This window comes from Lates calcarifer, unplaced genomic scaffold (assembly GCF_001640805.2).
Source record: "Lates calcarifer isolate ASB-BC8 unplaced genomic scaffold, TLL_Latcal_v3 _unitig_5086_quiver_549, whole genome shotgun sequence".
NCBI lineage: Eukaryota > Metazoa > Chordata > Actinopteri > Centropomidae > Lates > Lates calcarifer.
Window position 1 is genome coordinate 292,001 of NW_026117286.1, and position 16,025 is coordinate 308,025.

A 16,025-nucleotide genomic window follows, 5' to 3' on the forward strand; every position below is an offset into this window, starting at 1 on the left:
TCATTCTCTGTGCACACATACACTCACAACTGCTGAGGTGTAAAGACATTAGGTTTCTGAGTAAACTGAATAAAATCTGAAATAAAGACATTTTTTGAAGGTTGGAGTGAACGTTAACACTGAAAAAATAAATTAAAGATAAATTCATTCATTCATTTATTTTGTGAATCATCATTTCATACGAGCAGCAGCCTTCACAGTCGGCTGTTAAAATTCACAACAAAGATCAATAACCCTCAGTTTACAGGTGATTACAAGCTTTTATTTTAAATTATGGGTAGTTTTAATTAATATCAAGTAAAAACAGTGAGTCAGACGTTTGTCACTCTTTGGGTGTTTATAACAGTATTATTAATTATATTACATGTGAGGATGCAGTGATTTTGTTGTTACGATCTGCTCTCTACAGCTACAGTAAACTTTAGGCTTTTATTTTGTAGGAGAACTGATCTGATTTGACCCGTAATGTTCTCGAGCTTCACGCGCTCCCTGCCGTCAAAACATTTCCGGGACACGTGGCCAATGTGTCACACCTGCTATGACGTCACGTGGCACAGACCGACCTCTGGAGAGCAGCAGGTATAAAGATGATTAAATCCTTTGTTTATTATTAAAGTCACAGTACTTCCGGTTTCACACTACAGTGTTAAATCAATATATTTCCTATAACTAATCAGTTGATCAAAGCTGATTCTACTGCTTTCTATTTTAAATTGAAACCCTGAAAACACTGACACTGTAAAAAAAAAATCATGTGACTGCTGTGAAAATGTATTTACTGTTTTTACAGTGAAAGGCGAGCGAGGCAGAGAGTCAGAGAGAGAGGGGAGTGATGACATCAGCAGGAGGAGGAGAGAGAGGAGAGAGGGAGGAGGAGGAAAACAGCATCCTTCATCAGACAGAGAGAGAGGGAGAGAGAGAGGAGGGACGAACGAGAGGAGAGAGGGAGAGAGAGAAAACACCGGAGGACAGAGAGATAAAATAAAGGAGAAGAAGAAGAAGACTGATGGTGTCGTCTGAGAGAGGGACGGACGGAGGAACGAGAGACACTGAGACAGACAGACAGACGGAGAGAGAGAGAGAGACAGGCAGGAGGAAGCTTTAACCGTATCTGGGCCTGTGTGTGTGTGTGTGTGTGTGTGATCAGCTGATTGGAGGGCGGAGCCATGATGGGCAAGGATTACATGTTGGCCATCATCATAGTCAACTATGACGGTAAGACACACACATACAGACAGACGTATATACACACAGAGGACCCTGTATTCCCACAGCTTTATGAGGACTGACCCTGTCTGTTGTTTACATGCTGTCAATCTGTTTATTGAACAGCTGTAGACACTGTGGTTTCAGCAGGGGTGGATAAACCTGCTGGGAGGCCATGGGGCTAATAAGCCAAGGGTCCCTGGTGACCTATAAACTGGTGCCAACGTGGGAAAGGAGCGGGTGAGGTGGGGTGGGGGTGGGGGGGGTAGTTGTGCTGAGCTAAAAAGATGTGGAGCCTTTTCCCTCCTCGCTAAGTTTCTATAGAGAGCTGCTGGATTGGAAGTGAGTTAGCATGTTAGCATGTTAGCACTTCCTGTTCCCTCGTCCTAAAGTCGGTGTGTTTCTGGTTAAATACCTGAAATAAGGTCTGTGGTTTTAACACAAGCTCAAGACATTTTCAGGTTTTATTCTCCGACATAAAATCTGTCAGTAAATCCCCCACTCCTGATGTTTGAAGCTTTTACGTGTCTTAAAAAAGGCGGTTGCTAACGAGTGTCTAAATGAGACTACAGAGGTTGTCGGGGACGAACAATGAATGATTTCATAAGTGATTTCAGACACAGGTAGTTGCTGTATCTCAAATCAGATGCTTCAGTACAGCAAATGTGAACATGGACATACACAAAGAGACAGAGCAACTGTTGACACCCCCTCAGCTAATGTTAGCTTAATTAGCTAGCTAGCTACAGCTGATAAAATCTGTCATGGTCGCCGCCTAAAAAGAAGCTGTTTGTTTACTTCAGTCTGAAACAATTGTTAAAACAAACTGTGGACTCAGAGTAAATCTGCCACTATTACCATGGTTACCTGTGTGTGTGTGATATTCTAGAATGGAATGTTTGACAGGTTAGCAACTGTAACTAAGGATGGGCGGAGCTCAGCTTTCTGACCCTGTGATAGGTCAGTGGATGCCCTTCATCAGTCACATGACCTGGTTTTAAAAAAAAAACGGTCAAACTGGACCTCAGTGAAACTGAAGGACATGAACATGAACACACACACGCACTCATGGTGGTGCTGTGTCATGAAGGATTCTGGGACGAGAGAGAGAGAGAGAGAGAGAGAGAGAGAGAGAGAGAGAGAGGAGGACAGAGTGTTTGACAGAGGACAGAGTGACGCCATCACTGTTCTCATACATCTCTCAGTCTTACACTGTAAAACCTCCTCTCTGTTTTAAAAACACTCAGACTGACGTGGAGGGTCAGGAGGTGACCTGAACCTTTAACTGGACCTGAGAACTGATTTGGGTCTTCAGTTTCCAGAGGTTTGAGCTGTGAAGGAGGAGAGGTGATCTGATGTAGTCTGACAGTGACCTCAGCTCATGGAGGAGATGAACACTCAGAGACAGACTGCAGCAGAAAATATAATGATAATAATAATAATAATGCAGGAGGAATATCAGTCTCCACATTAAAGAGTCGACTCGACACATAACACACTGTAACAGTCCCACAGTGACGACGTGTTTCTGTTCAACCTGAAGTTAGAAAATAAACAGTGAGCAGCTAAAGTTTCTGATCCTTCAGGTTTAGTTGATCAGATCATCTTCACAGATGAACACCACTGTTCTGATGTTTGAAGTAAGAAGCTAATGTTAGGCTATAAACCAACTACACCACGGTCACATGACGTCAACGTCTCCACCACTAAGCTTCCAACTGGTCATTTCATTTAGCTCTGAGCTCTTCTACAAAAGCCTTTCTTCTTAGAAAGTTAGTGAGAGTTTGAAAGAGCGTGAGTAGAAACACAACGAGGCTGTAAAGGTGGACTGGTGAGTAGATGGGTTTTCATGTTAACGTCCCCGACAACCTCTGTAGTCTCATTTAGACACTCGTTAGCAACCGCCTTTTTTAAGACACGTAAAAGCTTCAAACATCAGGAGTGGGGGATTTACTGACCCATTTTATGTCAGAGAATAAAACCTGAAAATGTCTTGAGCTTGTGTTAAAACCACAGACCTTATTTCAGGTATTTAACCAGAAACACACTGACTTTGGGACGAGGGAACAGGAAATGCTAACATGCTAACTCACTTCCTGTTTTTAGGATCAGTGCTGCAGCTCTGTATAAAATATAAAATTAAAGTTTAATCTGCTGCTGTTATGTGTTTTAAATAAATCACTGACAGATTGACTGATTCTGCTTTAATCAGTGTTTCATGTTTGACTTTTATAACCATTGGTGTCTCTGTCATGACCTGATTTGGAGCTGAGTATCTGACATGAGAGCTGAGAGAATCAACCTCCTTTGACTTTATTCTGCTGGTCAGTCTGTACTGACCACTCCTCCTCCCTCCTCCCCCTTCCTCCCCTTGTCATATCGCTGTCTCTCAATCAGCTGATTCAGCAATTTGTGTCGTTGAGGGCTCATTAATTATTCAAGACCTCTTCAGTTTCCTCTCCTCTTTCCTCTCATCTTGTTCAGCAGTTTGACCTCTGATCACTCTGTTGTCCTTCTCTCGTACAGTTTGTACAATATCATGAACACAAACAACGCTAATGTTCAGAAACTAACATCATCTCTGACGTCCTTTCAGAATAAAGCTCAGAGGAAACAGAGGCTGCAGAGCTTCATTCCTGTTTTTAACAGTAAAATACTGAGTTGTCTGAACATCAATGATACACTGACACTAGTGGACTGACCAACATATTAACAAATATAAAAAACACAGGACTCGTGTTGTAGACGGGGTTGATGGGGTTGCTCCGACTTCAAGGGTTAGGGTTAGTACAACTGGACAGCCCCATTAACCCTGCACCACTCTATGGTAACTTAATGTACCCCAAAGCATCATGGGAGCTGTAGTTTAAAAACTCAGAATATGTTTGACTCCAAAAGAAGAAAGAAAAATGGGAGAGATGAAATGCATTACTACATTTCTTCATGTTGCACCATTAGAAGATGTTTTGTCTTCCCTAAGACTCATGAATCATGAATCCTGTGCCATGATCATGTGACAGCAGAGTGTGTCAGGTTAAAGTCACCTCCTCCTGCAGGAATAAAACTGCAGAGTAAGCGACGAGGAGGGAGAATTTTACTGCTGACATGATATTTTTGTTGATCAATACTCCATGTTATTTTTAGCCGAACAGAATCTGAGTTGTTCTAAATTTAGCTGAATGACCGACATCTCCTGACCAATCAGCTCGTCTCTCGCCACCTCAGACTGTCAGCTGATTGGACAGAACACTGCTCTCACCTGTCCTTAACAACACACCTCTGTCTGAGTGATGCATGAGGTTTCTTAAGAAGTGTGTGAGTTTTACAGCAACATCAACTTTGAAGTTACAACTTCACTTCCTTTTAGTATTTGTTTACATTTTGGAAGAATGATGGCACAGAATCCTCAGTGATCAGCTGCTGGTGTCAGAGTATCATGGATGTTCAGACACCTTTCACTGGATCACTGTGATACTGAAGGAAAGTTAAAAACAGCAGGAATCTGAATGGAGTTCTGTAGCTGTAAAAACTGTCTTTGTTCTCTTTTGTCCCTCACACAGTGTCTTTATCTCAGCTCTGCTCCTCCTTCAGTTCTACTGGAACAATTAATATCAGTTTCTTTAATTATTAAACACAAAACATGTGGGTATATTTATCTCAGCCTGTAGGGGGCGCTAATAGCAGCTGGTGTCTCTGCAGACAACATCTGGACTGACCAGAACCTGCTGCTGGATCCAGACCTTCCCTCTGGCTGGAGAACCATCAAAGACTCCACAGGGACTTACTACTGGCACGTTCCCACCGGCGCCACCCAGTGGCAGCACCCCCGCCTCACTGGGACTCCACAGCCCCTCAACAAACAGGTGGGTTAGCAGAGTTAGCTCAGCTTAGCACAGTTAGCTCAGCTTAGCAGAGTTAGCTCAGGTCAGCTCAGGTTTGTCTGGTGCAGACGTCTGGAGTTTGTCTTCTTCTGTGGTGTTGTGTCTCAGCAGGAGGAGGCTGGACAGCAGAGCTCCAACAGACAGACAGACGGACCACCTGAGGACAGGTAACACACATGAGTTTATCTTTATGCACTTATGGGGACCCTACATGAGAAGACACAGTCTCTATCCACCTTTCTCCCAACTCCGTGATCCCAACCTGAACCTTAAAACTACTAAAAACTAAAATGTCTTAATGTCACACACGTCCCTGTAATTCTACAGACTTATGAGGACCTTTCACACTGTTGTTTACACGTTGTGACACATGTATATGTATACATTTTGTTTTTCCTCTCAGATCATCATGGCATGAAGATTATCTCACCAACCACGACCCTGACTCCAAGGTATGAACAGTGATAATAATAATAATAATAATAATAATAATAATAATAATAATAATAATAATAAACAAAGTGTAGTTGAATTCAAACAGAGTCAGTTTATATTTGATGTTTTAATCTGAGCATCGTTCCCACAGTTTTCCTCTGATTCATTAAAACACAAACAGCGGCGTCCATCTTGTTTCTAGAAGCAGGAAGTGTCAACCCGCTGTGATGTCAGAGGAAGGTAACGATGACATCATCATGAGGCGACAACGTGCGACTATCTCCTCTAATCTCTCTCTCCTGGTCTGAGTCGACCTCACTCTACCACTGATTTAAATTAATCTGATTTAATCCCCCCCCAAACACACACACACACTGTCCTGGTTTCTGCTTCTCACCCAACAACCCACTGACCCCTTAATCTGTCTCTCTCTCTCTCTCTCTCTCGCTCTCTCTCTCCACCTGTCTCTCTCTCTCTCTCTCTCTCCCTCCGCCTGTCTGTCTCTCAGTGTTTTGCAGTCAGGTCTCTGGGCTGGCTGCAGGTGGAGGAGGAGGACCTGTCTCCCGGTCGCAGCAGTCTCGCTGTCAGTAACGTCATCCAGCAGCTGTCTCACTGCAGCAGCCCCGAGCAGAGAGACAGGCAGGGAGCCTCGGGGGAGGTGAGACCTGTTCAGACCGTCAGGACCTAGTTTAGACCTGGTTTAGACCTGTTCAGGACCTGGACCTCTACCTGTGTGTCTGTGCAGGGCCGGGAGATGATGCTGGTTCTGAAGAAAGACACTCTGACCCTGTTGGACCCTTTAGACCACACCCCCCTCCACTGTCAGCCAATCATCAACATCCGAGTCTGGGGGGTGGGCTGCAACAACGGCAGGTGAGCCAATCAGATGAACTGTCTGTCTCTCTGTCTGTCCCACCTGTCTCTCTGTCTGTCCCACCTGTCTGTCTGTCTGTCTCACAAACAGCAGTGTGTTGTGTTAATAAAATTCTTTGTGTTTTTACGACACGTAACTTTATTTATTTTACATTTAAACATTTAAAATCTTTGTGTTGATTATTAAAAATAAAATTACCTGTCGGAGTTTTAACGTTTTAAAATGTTTTAAATCTTTTGATTATTAATGAAGCGATGGGAGGTTTTCATCTGACAGCACAGTTAAATGTTTCTGCACACTCAGGTGTAAGAATCAAACTCACCTTTCTGTTGGTTTACCTGTCTGCACTAACACTCTCACTCTCTGTTTCTTTAACACGCCCCCCCTCCCCCCACCTGGGCAGGGACAGGTAAACCTCTACCTTTACCTCTTCACACACACACTCATCTCCACCTCCTCCTCTGTACGCCAGGGTCATTTATTTAACCTGCTGATCACATGATCACCTGCCCATCACCAGCTCCACCTGCACCACCTGACCACCTCTGTGTGTGTGTATGTGTGTGTGGTGCGTTCAGGGACTTTGCCTTTGTGGCGGGCGATAAGGACAGCTGTGTGCTCAAGTGTCACGTGTTTCACTGCGACGCTCCGGCCAAAGCCATCGCCACCGCTCTGCATGAGATGTGCTCCAAGGTGAGACTCTGCTCAGGTGTGTCATCCATCATGTGACCAGTCATGTTGTCACAGACAGGAAGTGCTGAGAGACGACGCTCTGAGGGTTAAAGTTGTGAGACCTGATGTTTTCTGTGTCTGTAGATGATGTCGGAGAAGGCTCTGATGAGGCCGTCTCGCTCTCTGACAATGGAGAGTATCTCACCTGAGGACCTGCCCAGACAAGGTGACACACCTGTTCTGTTCTCTGAGGTCACCTGCTGCTGCTGCTCTCTGATTGGCTCTTCACCGATGACTCGTTGTTGTTGTTTCAGTCGAGTTCCTGGAGGCAGTGCGGCAGCAGGCCCAGAAGTTTGAGGTCCAGTACATCGGTAACCTGCCAGTGTCCAGAGCCATGGGTATGACAGAAACACACCTGTTACACCTGAGCGCACCTGTTACACCTGTTACACCTGACCTGTCTGTGATCAGATATTAATTTTTAAAAAAAGATTTACAATCGCTAAACTTGCAATTCATTAACTCCTCATAATTATTAATTATTAATTAGATTATTTACGTCAGACCAACAGGAAAATATTAAATTCAACAACAAGAAATTTTCAATAATAAACAATGAATGAATATTTATTTTGGTTTAAACTGAGAAGTTGGTTCAAGTCTTTCCTGGAAACACCAGATTAATTATTCAATATTTTCCTTTCAAATATTAGCATTAGCTGTAGCGTTAGCCTCCCTCAGTATCAGTAAAACAGAAATTACTCTTTTTGTGTTTTTCTAAAGCTTTTAGAAACTGAATGAGTGAAGTGTCAGTTTCACCTCTCACCTGCTGTTGCCTTCAGTGACCACCAGATGTCGCCAAATCAACCACGACTGAAATCTCTTTTTTCTCTTTTCTTTTTTTTTTTTAATTAATCCATTATCATAATAAACCTCAGTTTTAACAACATCATATCAACATCAGGTAAGGAGAGAGTAAAGTAAGGAGAATTATAGAACAACTAAAAATCAATAATAAAAACAAAAACAAAATACACAAGTGGTCGGCCAGTAATTAAGTTACATAAATAATCATTTAAATCTACAATATTTTAACTATTTTATAGAAAATGACCTCATTCAAATCTTCATCAAATATTGGTGTTGTATTTAGGACATAACATTTATGTATAAAATATTTCTCCAATATAAATCTAATTGTTTCTCCATTTGAAAACCAAACTTTCTGTTTACGCATTATGTTTTTTGGATGCTTATTTCTTTGGATGTTAACTAATATTAAAACATATTCCCACAGATCCTGGTCAGTTTACATCAGCGGAATAATTGTTCAGGTGTTTCAGTATCAGATCCACAGACAGTATAACAGGTGTACCTGTGTGCTGCAGGTATGGAGGTGTTGAACAGAGCGATTGAGAGCATCATGAACTCCACAGACAGAGATGACTGGGAGCCGACGGTGATCCACGTCACTGAGAACGTCCTGTCTCTGTGGAAGGGAGAGGTACGGTCAGAACAAAACACTGATCGTCAGGTCAAAGGTCATCACAGCTCTGGTTAACCTGCCTTACCTGGTCCTGACAGGAGGGGGAAGAGCCATTCTGGGAGTGTCAGGTACGCTTCCTCACCTTCCTGGGCGTCGGCCATGACAGCCACACCTTCGCCGTGATCGTCGACGGCGGCACGCAGAGATTCGAGTGTCACGTGTTCTGGTGTGAACCGGACGCTGGGATCATCTCTGAGGCCGTCCAGGCTGCATGTATGGTGAGACACCTGTCTGTCTGCTCGATGTGGAGCAGCTGCAGTTCTCTGTCTGACCACTAGGTGGAGCCAAATATTCTATTTTCATCTAAGTTAGCTTTTTATTCTGATTGTTTTTCTTTTTTATTTTTCCTGGTTCATATTGAAAAGTTTGAGTTTCTGCTTCTGTTGATGTTTTAAAGAAGAGGAGGAAGTCAGCAGATTAACGCTCTGACATCACGACCAACTAAAATCCTGTTTCCTGGTCCAGCTTCTCTGAGTCTCTGTTTTCCAGATGCTGCAGTGCTGAGTCCATGATGTTTGAACAGATCTGAGACAGAAAAACTGTTCAGAGTCATTCTGCTGTTTTCACTGTGACGAGGAAGAGAAGAGGAAATGACAGCAGCTGATAACGTTAGCCAGATAACCTAGCTAGCGTTACCTCTGGTTGTTATTGTTGTTGTTGTTCAGATCAGTGAACCTCTTCCTGGTTTTGACTCCTCTAACAGTCCTCTTCTCTCCCTCAGGTCCAGTATCAGAAGTGTCTGGTGGCTCAGACTCCTCCTCCGAGGTCTAAGTCGTGGCGTGCGAACCCGTCCAAGGTCAAACGGGCCAACTCCATGGATGGCGCTGCCTTCCCTCCTCTCACTTCCCGTTACCATGGCAGCGGCAGCTCCGCCATGATGACGCCGAGGATGACAAAGGGAAACGGTGGCAGCGTGAGGAAGGGGATGATGGCATTCTTCGAAACCTTTCGCAACAAACAGACTGCCACCTCCTAATGACGGGGGAGGAACCGGCAGAGACCATGGCGGCTCTGGCGGTCCAACCGGCTGGTTCTGCCACCTTCACATCACCAGCGACGCCGACACTCGCCACAGTCGTCTCTTCTCCTGTTTGTTGGACCTGAAACATACCTGTCTGAACTCATGATGTTCGTCTCACCTGAAGAGCACGAACGTCAGGTGACCAGCAGAGGTCTCCGGACTCTAACGTGGGTTTTCTGTTACTTTAGAGGCCGTGATCAGACCAGGAAACAACCACTGGATCCAAACAGCAGAGACCTGATCAGTAACTTGTTGGTCGAGACCTCTGCCAACACCTCACCACCTCCTCAGATCTGTGGAGGATCATTTTAGCCAGAAGTCAAATTAAATCTATTGTTATATTGTTATATTGACTCAGGATGATCTGACCATAATTAAACATTAAAAAATAACTGAAATGACAAAAAGATCCCCGACTTAACTTTAGTCAACAAATAACCTAAAGAAACCCTGAAACAGCCCTTTAACACGACTCTCACCCAACCCTTCAACTCGCCCTTAATCAGAGTGAAACTTAGAGATAGGAGTGAGATAGGATAGAGAAGAAAAGCATCTGTATGTGTTCGTACGTGTTCGCTTTAAGCTTTGTATTTTAGTGAATTAGAAACGTCAAGTTTTTAAAACTGCAGTGAGTCATTCAGACCAGCAGGGGGCAGAAAAACAAACATGGAAACCGATGTGGTGTTTATCGACTTACCTGTTTATTTATCCGTGTTCAGGTCACATGACGGGAGGTGCTGATGTCACAGGTTTCCATGGTTACAGCTGTTCACATGTAAACAAATGAACAAACAGGTGAGAGAGTCAGCGTCGCTGTCAGAAAAAAAACATGTCAATAAAGTTGTAATATCAGAATAAAGTCACAATATTTAGAGGATACAGTTGAGATATTTGGGGGAAAAAGTCGTAATGTTTTGAGAATAGAGTTGAACATATCACAAAAAAGTTGTAATATTTCAAGTCATAAAATTAGGAGGAAACAGTCATAACGTTTTGAGAGCAAAGATAGATTATTTTAAAAGTCGTAATCTTTTCTGAAAAATTAAAAAGAAAATGAAGTAAAGTCTAATAATAACAATAATGAACTTGAAGTTTTGATCAGTTGTTTTTAAAGTTGGAGTATTTGGAAGTTTTACAAAAAGGTCATAATATTTTAAAGTTGTAAGATTAGGAGGAAACAGTCGTAATGTTTTCAATATAGAATAAAATTTGAATATTGAGGAAAAAGGAAAGTTTTCAGAATAAAGTCATGATATTTCAAACAAAAGTATATTTTTTAAACAGACATTCTTTGAGAATTTCACTCTTGTATGTTACGATTTTATTCTTATAATACTACAAATTCTTTTCAAATAATTACAAAATTTTTTGACAGATTTTTTTTCTGAACAGTGGCCTGATGCTCCGTTATAGAAAATGCATAAAATATATAAAGACTTTAATAAATAAATAAATAAATAATCATTTATGTCATTAAAACATCATTAAAGAAACAGTCCAACACCTCTGTTTTCTACACTCTGAACTCCCAGGAACACTGAGAGCTCTGAAACGCCTCATGAGAAGGTCAGTAAACACACCACGAACCAACCTTACTTTTTAAATGTTATTTTAGTTAAAGTCAATGACAGTTTGACACTTTGCCCTGCAGTTTGCATGTCAGGCACAGCATGGACAACAGCATGGAAAGTCTTTGAAAATATCCTGGAAATGATTTACACGTTTCTGAATGTACGGCTGGAGGCGACGGACTGAGACGGACTGTCCAGCTGCCTCCTGATTGGCCAAAGCACCTGTAGATAGAAGCTTTGGTGTGTCAGTGTCAGTAGGAAAATATCAGTGAGAGGTTCGAATGTGTTCGTACGAGAAGAGAAATATATTCAAACAGCTGCAGCTGCATGAGAAGAAACCAGACGAGCCAGTAGTTTCTCTCTTCATTTATCTGCAGAGAAAACAAATCAATGATGTCATGTATAAATTAACCAAAAATAAACTGATGAAAATATTCTTCTCCCTGATCCTCACACTTATTTATTCACACGTCACTTCACTGGGATGTTTGGGGCTCTTTAAATATCAACAGCCAATCACAAAACACCTACATGAAACACTCCTTCTGATTGGTCGGAGACAATCAAAGATTCTATCAAACACTGAAGAAGTCTGTGGTAAATTTAGAAGTCAGGATTTCTGAGCGCCCAGTCAGAAGTTTGAACCTGAACGCCCCCTGAAGTCAGATTTCCAACTCAGAAAGTTGCAGCAACCCCACCAACCCCGACAACAGAATCCAAGATGGCTGCTCCTCATCAACAGCAGTGAACTCTCTGCTAATGTTCCTGTTTATAGCAGCTCAGTCTCATTAGTTTACATGAAGTCAGTCAGACACAGAGAACTGTTCAGGTTTATCTGTGGACATGTTGCTACGCTGTTTGTAGAGCGTTGTTAGCAACCTTCCTGATAGTTTCTCCCAGTGGTCACATGTGGTACTGCAACTAAAAAATACCTAGTTATGTCCCGATAAACCTCGATTATCAAAGAGACATCTGTAAATGTGAAGACGTCTCCTCCGGCTGTAGATAAAGTTTATTATTACTCTTTGTGCTATGAACTTTAAAAAAAAACTTTTGACTTCTCAACCTTCATGTGATCAACGGTGACATCACTCCCAGTTCTGACTTCCTGTGTAACCTGAACACACCATAAACCTCCTGCAGCTGAATTAACAGGATGCCTTCAGGTAAACTGGGACATTTTTCCTCAGATGGAGCAGAACAGATATTTTCACTGTGAGTTTTGTGTTTTCAGTTTGAGTGGCTGCAGGTTGTTTGATTTTTTACATCAGGTGACAGAAAAACACCTGGAGGCTGAAATAATAATTCTCTATTTCAGTGACAAACTGCAGCTTTAAATGGATGAAGGGAAGAAGGAGAGGAGGTCGAGGAGGGAGGAGGAGGAGGCGTCCCTCAGACCTCACCCTGTCCTCGTGCCTCTGCAGACTGTTTCTCCATCAGTTAACGAGTCAATAACTCAGCGTCCTGACATCCTGAAGGTGAGTCCAGACTCCACTGAAAAATCCTTCAATTTAAACTTTATTTAATTTAAACTAATGTCCTCGTGGTAACAGGAGATCTTTACCACGACATCTGGGTTTGTACCAGGCTCCGCTTCAGTTCTGGATAATTAGTTAAAACAGCTGATAATTAATCTGAGGTCCGTTACTCAGCTGGAAACTGACCGAGGATGTTTTCAGGAAAAATCTGCTCTGGAGTTTAGAATCAAAGAGAGTTAACGTGATGAAAGTTAATGGATGTCTGTGTTCAAGCTGGTTCACATTCAAAACTCCATAGAGAAAACACACAATTTAAGTCATTAAGTTAAAAATAAACATCAGTGACTAACTTCAGGACTAAAATAACATCAGTTTTCTTTAATGGACGTGAATGTCTCTTCAGCACAGACTCAGTTTTAAGGTGTTGGCTGCAGATAAAGTTTCCTGTTTGGATTCAGCTTCTTTTAATGATAAATATAAGTGATAATTTAAGTCAGGGGATTTTGCTCGTGGCCTTCATGATGCAGACGATGAACTGGTTCAACTGGAAACAAGTTTTTCTGTTTCCTCAAAACAAACAAAACGTCTGTGACAGAAAAACAGACGAGTCGACAATAAGATGCAGAGAGAGGCAGCTCTGTCTCTATACGCTGGTTACCATGGAAACCAACTGATTAGATTACAGCTGGTATGAAGGCATCCGACCCAGAGATTAGACCGATCCCTCAGCAGAGATGATTCATATGGACTGTAGGTCAGATACAGACTGGATTTAGGCTTCAAACATCAGAACAGTGGTGTTCATCTGTGAAGATTATCTGATCAACTAAACCTGAAGGATCAGAAACTTTAGTTGGTCTCAGTTTATTTTCTGTAGAGGAACCAGGCTCAAGCTAACTTCAGGTTGAACAGAAATACATCATCACTGTGGGACTCTGATCATCTACTGATCATTTATTCAGTTAATCATTTCACCTTGAGACGGAAAAATGTTTCTGTTTCCAAAAACACGAGTTTTAAACCCAGAAGTTTTGTTTTGTTTCTGTTTCTGTTTCTGTTTTGTTTTGTTTTGTGTTGTAAGAAGTTGTTGTAACTATTATGACCTGTTTCTACTTTTCTGTTAGATTCTACTCGTCCATCCGTCCGTCCAGATGAACGGTGAACAGCCTCCTCCATACCGTCCTCACTTCCCTGAGGAACCTTCAGCTCCAGATTACCCAGGTTCACCTGCAACACACTGAGGACACGTGTTCACAGTAAAGTCAGGCTCAGGTTATTACAACAACACGACGTGATGGTGTCAGTTCATCAGTTCAAACATAAAACCTCACAAAATATCAGAACATCATCAGTTTTAATCTACACTCAACACATCAACTTCTTTCCAAAAACACGTTTATTTGTAGTGTATTTAAGTTATTACTGTCACAGTTCTTTTATTTGTACAGTTAGAATTTGAATGATGGTGATTTTATTGTGAAAAGGTTTTAACTTTCATCTCATTTACATTTTTTCCTGAAAAATGCTTCAGCTTCGTTCTTGAAATAAAAAATAGTCTGATTTTATTCTCAGTGTTTTTGGAAACAGTCGGTTTTGTTATGATCATGTGACTTCTTGTTGTGTCTTTACAGCTCTCAGCTCTCAGCCTGTGGCCTTCCCCGGCTCGTCATACCAGGTACCCAGCATGCACTGCTCACTGTCTAACAGAACCTCTGACAGGAAACATTAATGTGGAGCTTTTTATTGCTTTTACCCACATTTTAAAAACTCCCTCAGAGGGTGTTAATGTTCTTATTTTATAGGTTTCATGACGTATAAACGTTGCAGACAGGTGACTCTGTGTTTCGCATTTTTAACTGACACAGGTTAGAAACAGCAGAGCTGATTTTTCCTCAGAGTTCAGTCATGTCATCATTTTATTGTTTTAAGGCCTAAAGGACCAGAGTTGTAACGTGTTCTGATCCTCACGACCTTTTTCTTTGATCTTCATTGTTTCTTTTGTAGTTCTAGAATTGTGAGATCAAAGGCAGAATTCAGAATCTGTTTTTCATTGGTCCTGTTCTGCAGCTTCACACTTTTCACTAAAACATAGAAAAACTGAGTTTGAACAAACTGACAAACAACATGTTGATAACATGTTAAAGAAGAGAAAACAGTGTTTACCTGTCGAACAGGTTCAGGTCTTAGGTAAACAGTCAGAGATGACGTCAGGTAAACAAACAGGAAGTAAACCTCAGGTGACACTTCTGGATGTTTGATGAGAGACAGGTGAAACTAATCAGGGCGGGGCAGACAATCACATGGACAGGAAGTGAAGGAGAGGTGAAATATTTTCAAAATAAAACAGGGAGTGAATGAATGAACCTGAGGATCCTCAAAATTTTACAACTTTACCTTCGTAACAGTGAAGTTTTCTACCTGTGTCACGTGACCATCGGTGTTGCTATGACGACCGCATCTGTCTCCTCTCCAGACCTTCCCTCAGGCGTATGCGGGCGGAGGAGACCACACTTACTACCAGGGGCCCCCGGGGCTGCTGAGGCCACCAGGGGCGTTCATGGCTCAGCCCGGGTCTCAGGGATTTTACAGCGAGCCCCCCAAGACCTTCCAACAGTGGGACGGCCCAAGGCCATATGGAGAGCCGCCAAAACACACAGGTAGGTCAAAGGTCAGGGTCAAAAAAACACAGATAACATGGTGTCATGTACTCAGACTACTCAGAGGACTCTCTGATGACCTCTGACCCCCCCCCAGTGTTCGTGGTGCAGCAGCAGGACCAGGACGACAGCGCTGATGACTCGTGTCTAACGACCTGTTCGGCTGCTCTGTGCTGCTGCTTCCTCTGGGACATGTTGACGTCTCGCTGAATCTCCCATCATGCAGCGGGGCCACGTCATGGATGTATCAGTAGACCTGATCCAGCACCACTTTCCCCCCAGTGGCCACTAATGGTATTACAATAAAAAATCCCCCCAGCTCAAAAACCATTCACCCGTAGACCTGAGATCTGATGAAACGTCCATGGTCACATGGTCTGTTAAAGTCCAGCTCTCTGATTGGACCATGACGTGGATGGATTCTGATACGAACCCCCCCCCCCGACCTTAGACTGGAGGAGAAGGTGTTCATGGTCGTCCGCCTGTTTAAACATGTTCATGTTTGGTATTTTCGTGTAGGAGTTGTTGCTTCATCGTCATCACCGCCTCTGATCCCGCCAACTCTCTGGCTCTTTCTGACAGTAAAAGAATTAAATATTTTTTTTGAACGTTGTTTCTGTTTTTATTCACAGACATAAAAACATAAATTATGAGAATCAGAATTGATCAGTTGGATCCAGTTCC

The 16,025-nt window shown here is 42.5% G+C and overlaps 2 protein-coding genes across 3 annotated transcripts; both read left to right on the forward strand.

Annotated features, from left to right (window-relative positions):
* The first annotated feature begins 711 nt into the window (after positions 1–711).
* apbb3 (amyloid beta (A4) precursor protein-binding, family B, member 3) lies at positions 712–11,642 on the forward strand. 2 transcript variants are annotated; one of them, XM_018661916.2, is made up of 12 exons: positions 712–1,215; positions 4,906–5,069; positions 5,199–5,254; positions 5,491–5,539; positions 6,031–6,180; positions 6,268–6,395; positions 6,975–7,089; positions 7,213–7,294; positions 7,383–7,466; positions 8,457–8,572; positions 8,653–8,832; positions 9,336–11,642. In XM_018661916.2, exons 1-12 carry the CDS (start codon positions 1,167–1,169, stop codon positions 9,588–9,590), a joined length of 1,428 nt encoding a protein of 475 aa, XP_018517432.1. In that variant the 5' UTR covers positions 712–1,166; the 3' UTR covers positions 9,591–11,642. The 2 variants fall into 2 exon arrangements, with proteins under 2 accessions (XP_018517432.1, XP_050924579.1); XM_051068622.1 differs by having other exon boundaries at positions 713–1,215; positions 5,196–5,254.
* A 764-nt stretch (positions 11,643–12,406) lies between these two features.
* Positions 12,407–15,939, forward strand: LOC108873633 (cysteine-rich and transmembrane domain-containing protein 1). The gene is made up of 5 exons (XM_018661935.2): positions 12,407–12,684; positions 13,809–13,905; positions 14,316–14,359; positions 15,158–15,341; positions 15,439–15,939. Exons 1-5 carry the CDS (start codon positions 12,544–12,546, stop codon positions 15,549–15,551), a joined length of 579 nt encoding a protein of 192 aa, XP_018517451.1. The 5' UTR covers positions 12,407–12,543; the 3' UTR covers positions 15,552–15,939.
* Positions 15,940–16,025: the final 86 nt, after the last annotated feature.

Bases quoted from the DNA above. Each gene is read 5' to 3' on its own strand.
- apbb3 (XM_051068622.1), top strand. From the start codon at position 1,167: ATGATGGGCAAGGATTACATGTTGGCCATCATCATAGTCAACTATGAC. The intron at 6,396-6,974 runs GTGAGCCAATCA...TGGTGCGTTCAG, and splicing joins GTGGGCTGCAACAACGGCAG to GGACTTTGCCTTTGTGGCGG. The intron at 7,295-7,382 runs GTGACACACCTG...TTGTTGTTTCAG, and splicing joins TGAGGACCTGCCCAGACAAG to TCGAGTTCCTGGAGGCAGTG.
- LOC108873633 (XM_018661935.2), top strand. From the start codon at position 12,544: ATGGATGAAGGGAAGAAGGAGAGGAGGTCGAGGAGGGAGGAGGAGGAG. The intron at 13,906-14,315 runs GTTCACCTGCAA...GTGTCTTTACAG, and splicing joins TTCAGCTCCAGATTACCCAG to CTCTCAGCTCTCAGCCTGTG. The intron at 14,360-15,157 runs GTACCCAGCATG...TCTCCTCTCCAG, and splicing joins TCCCCGGCTCGTCATACCAG to ACCTTCCCTCAGGCGTATGC.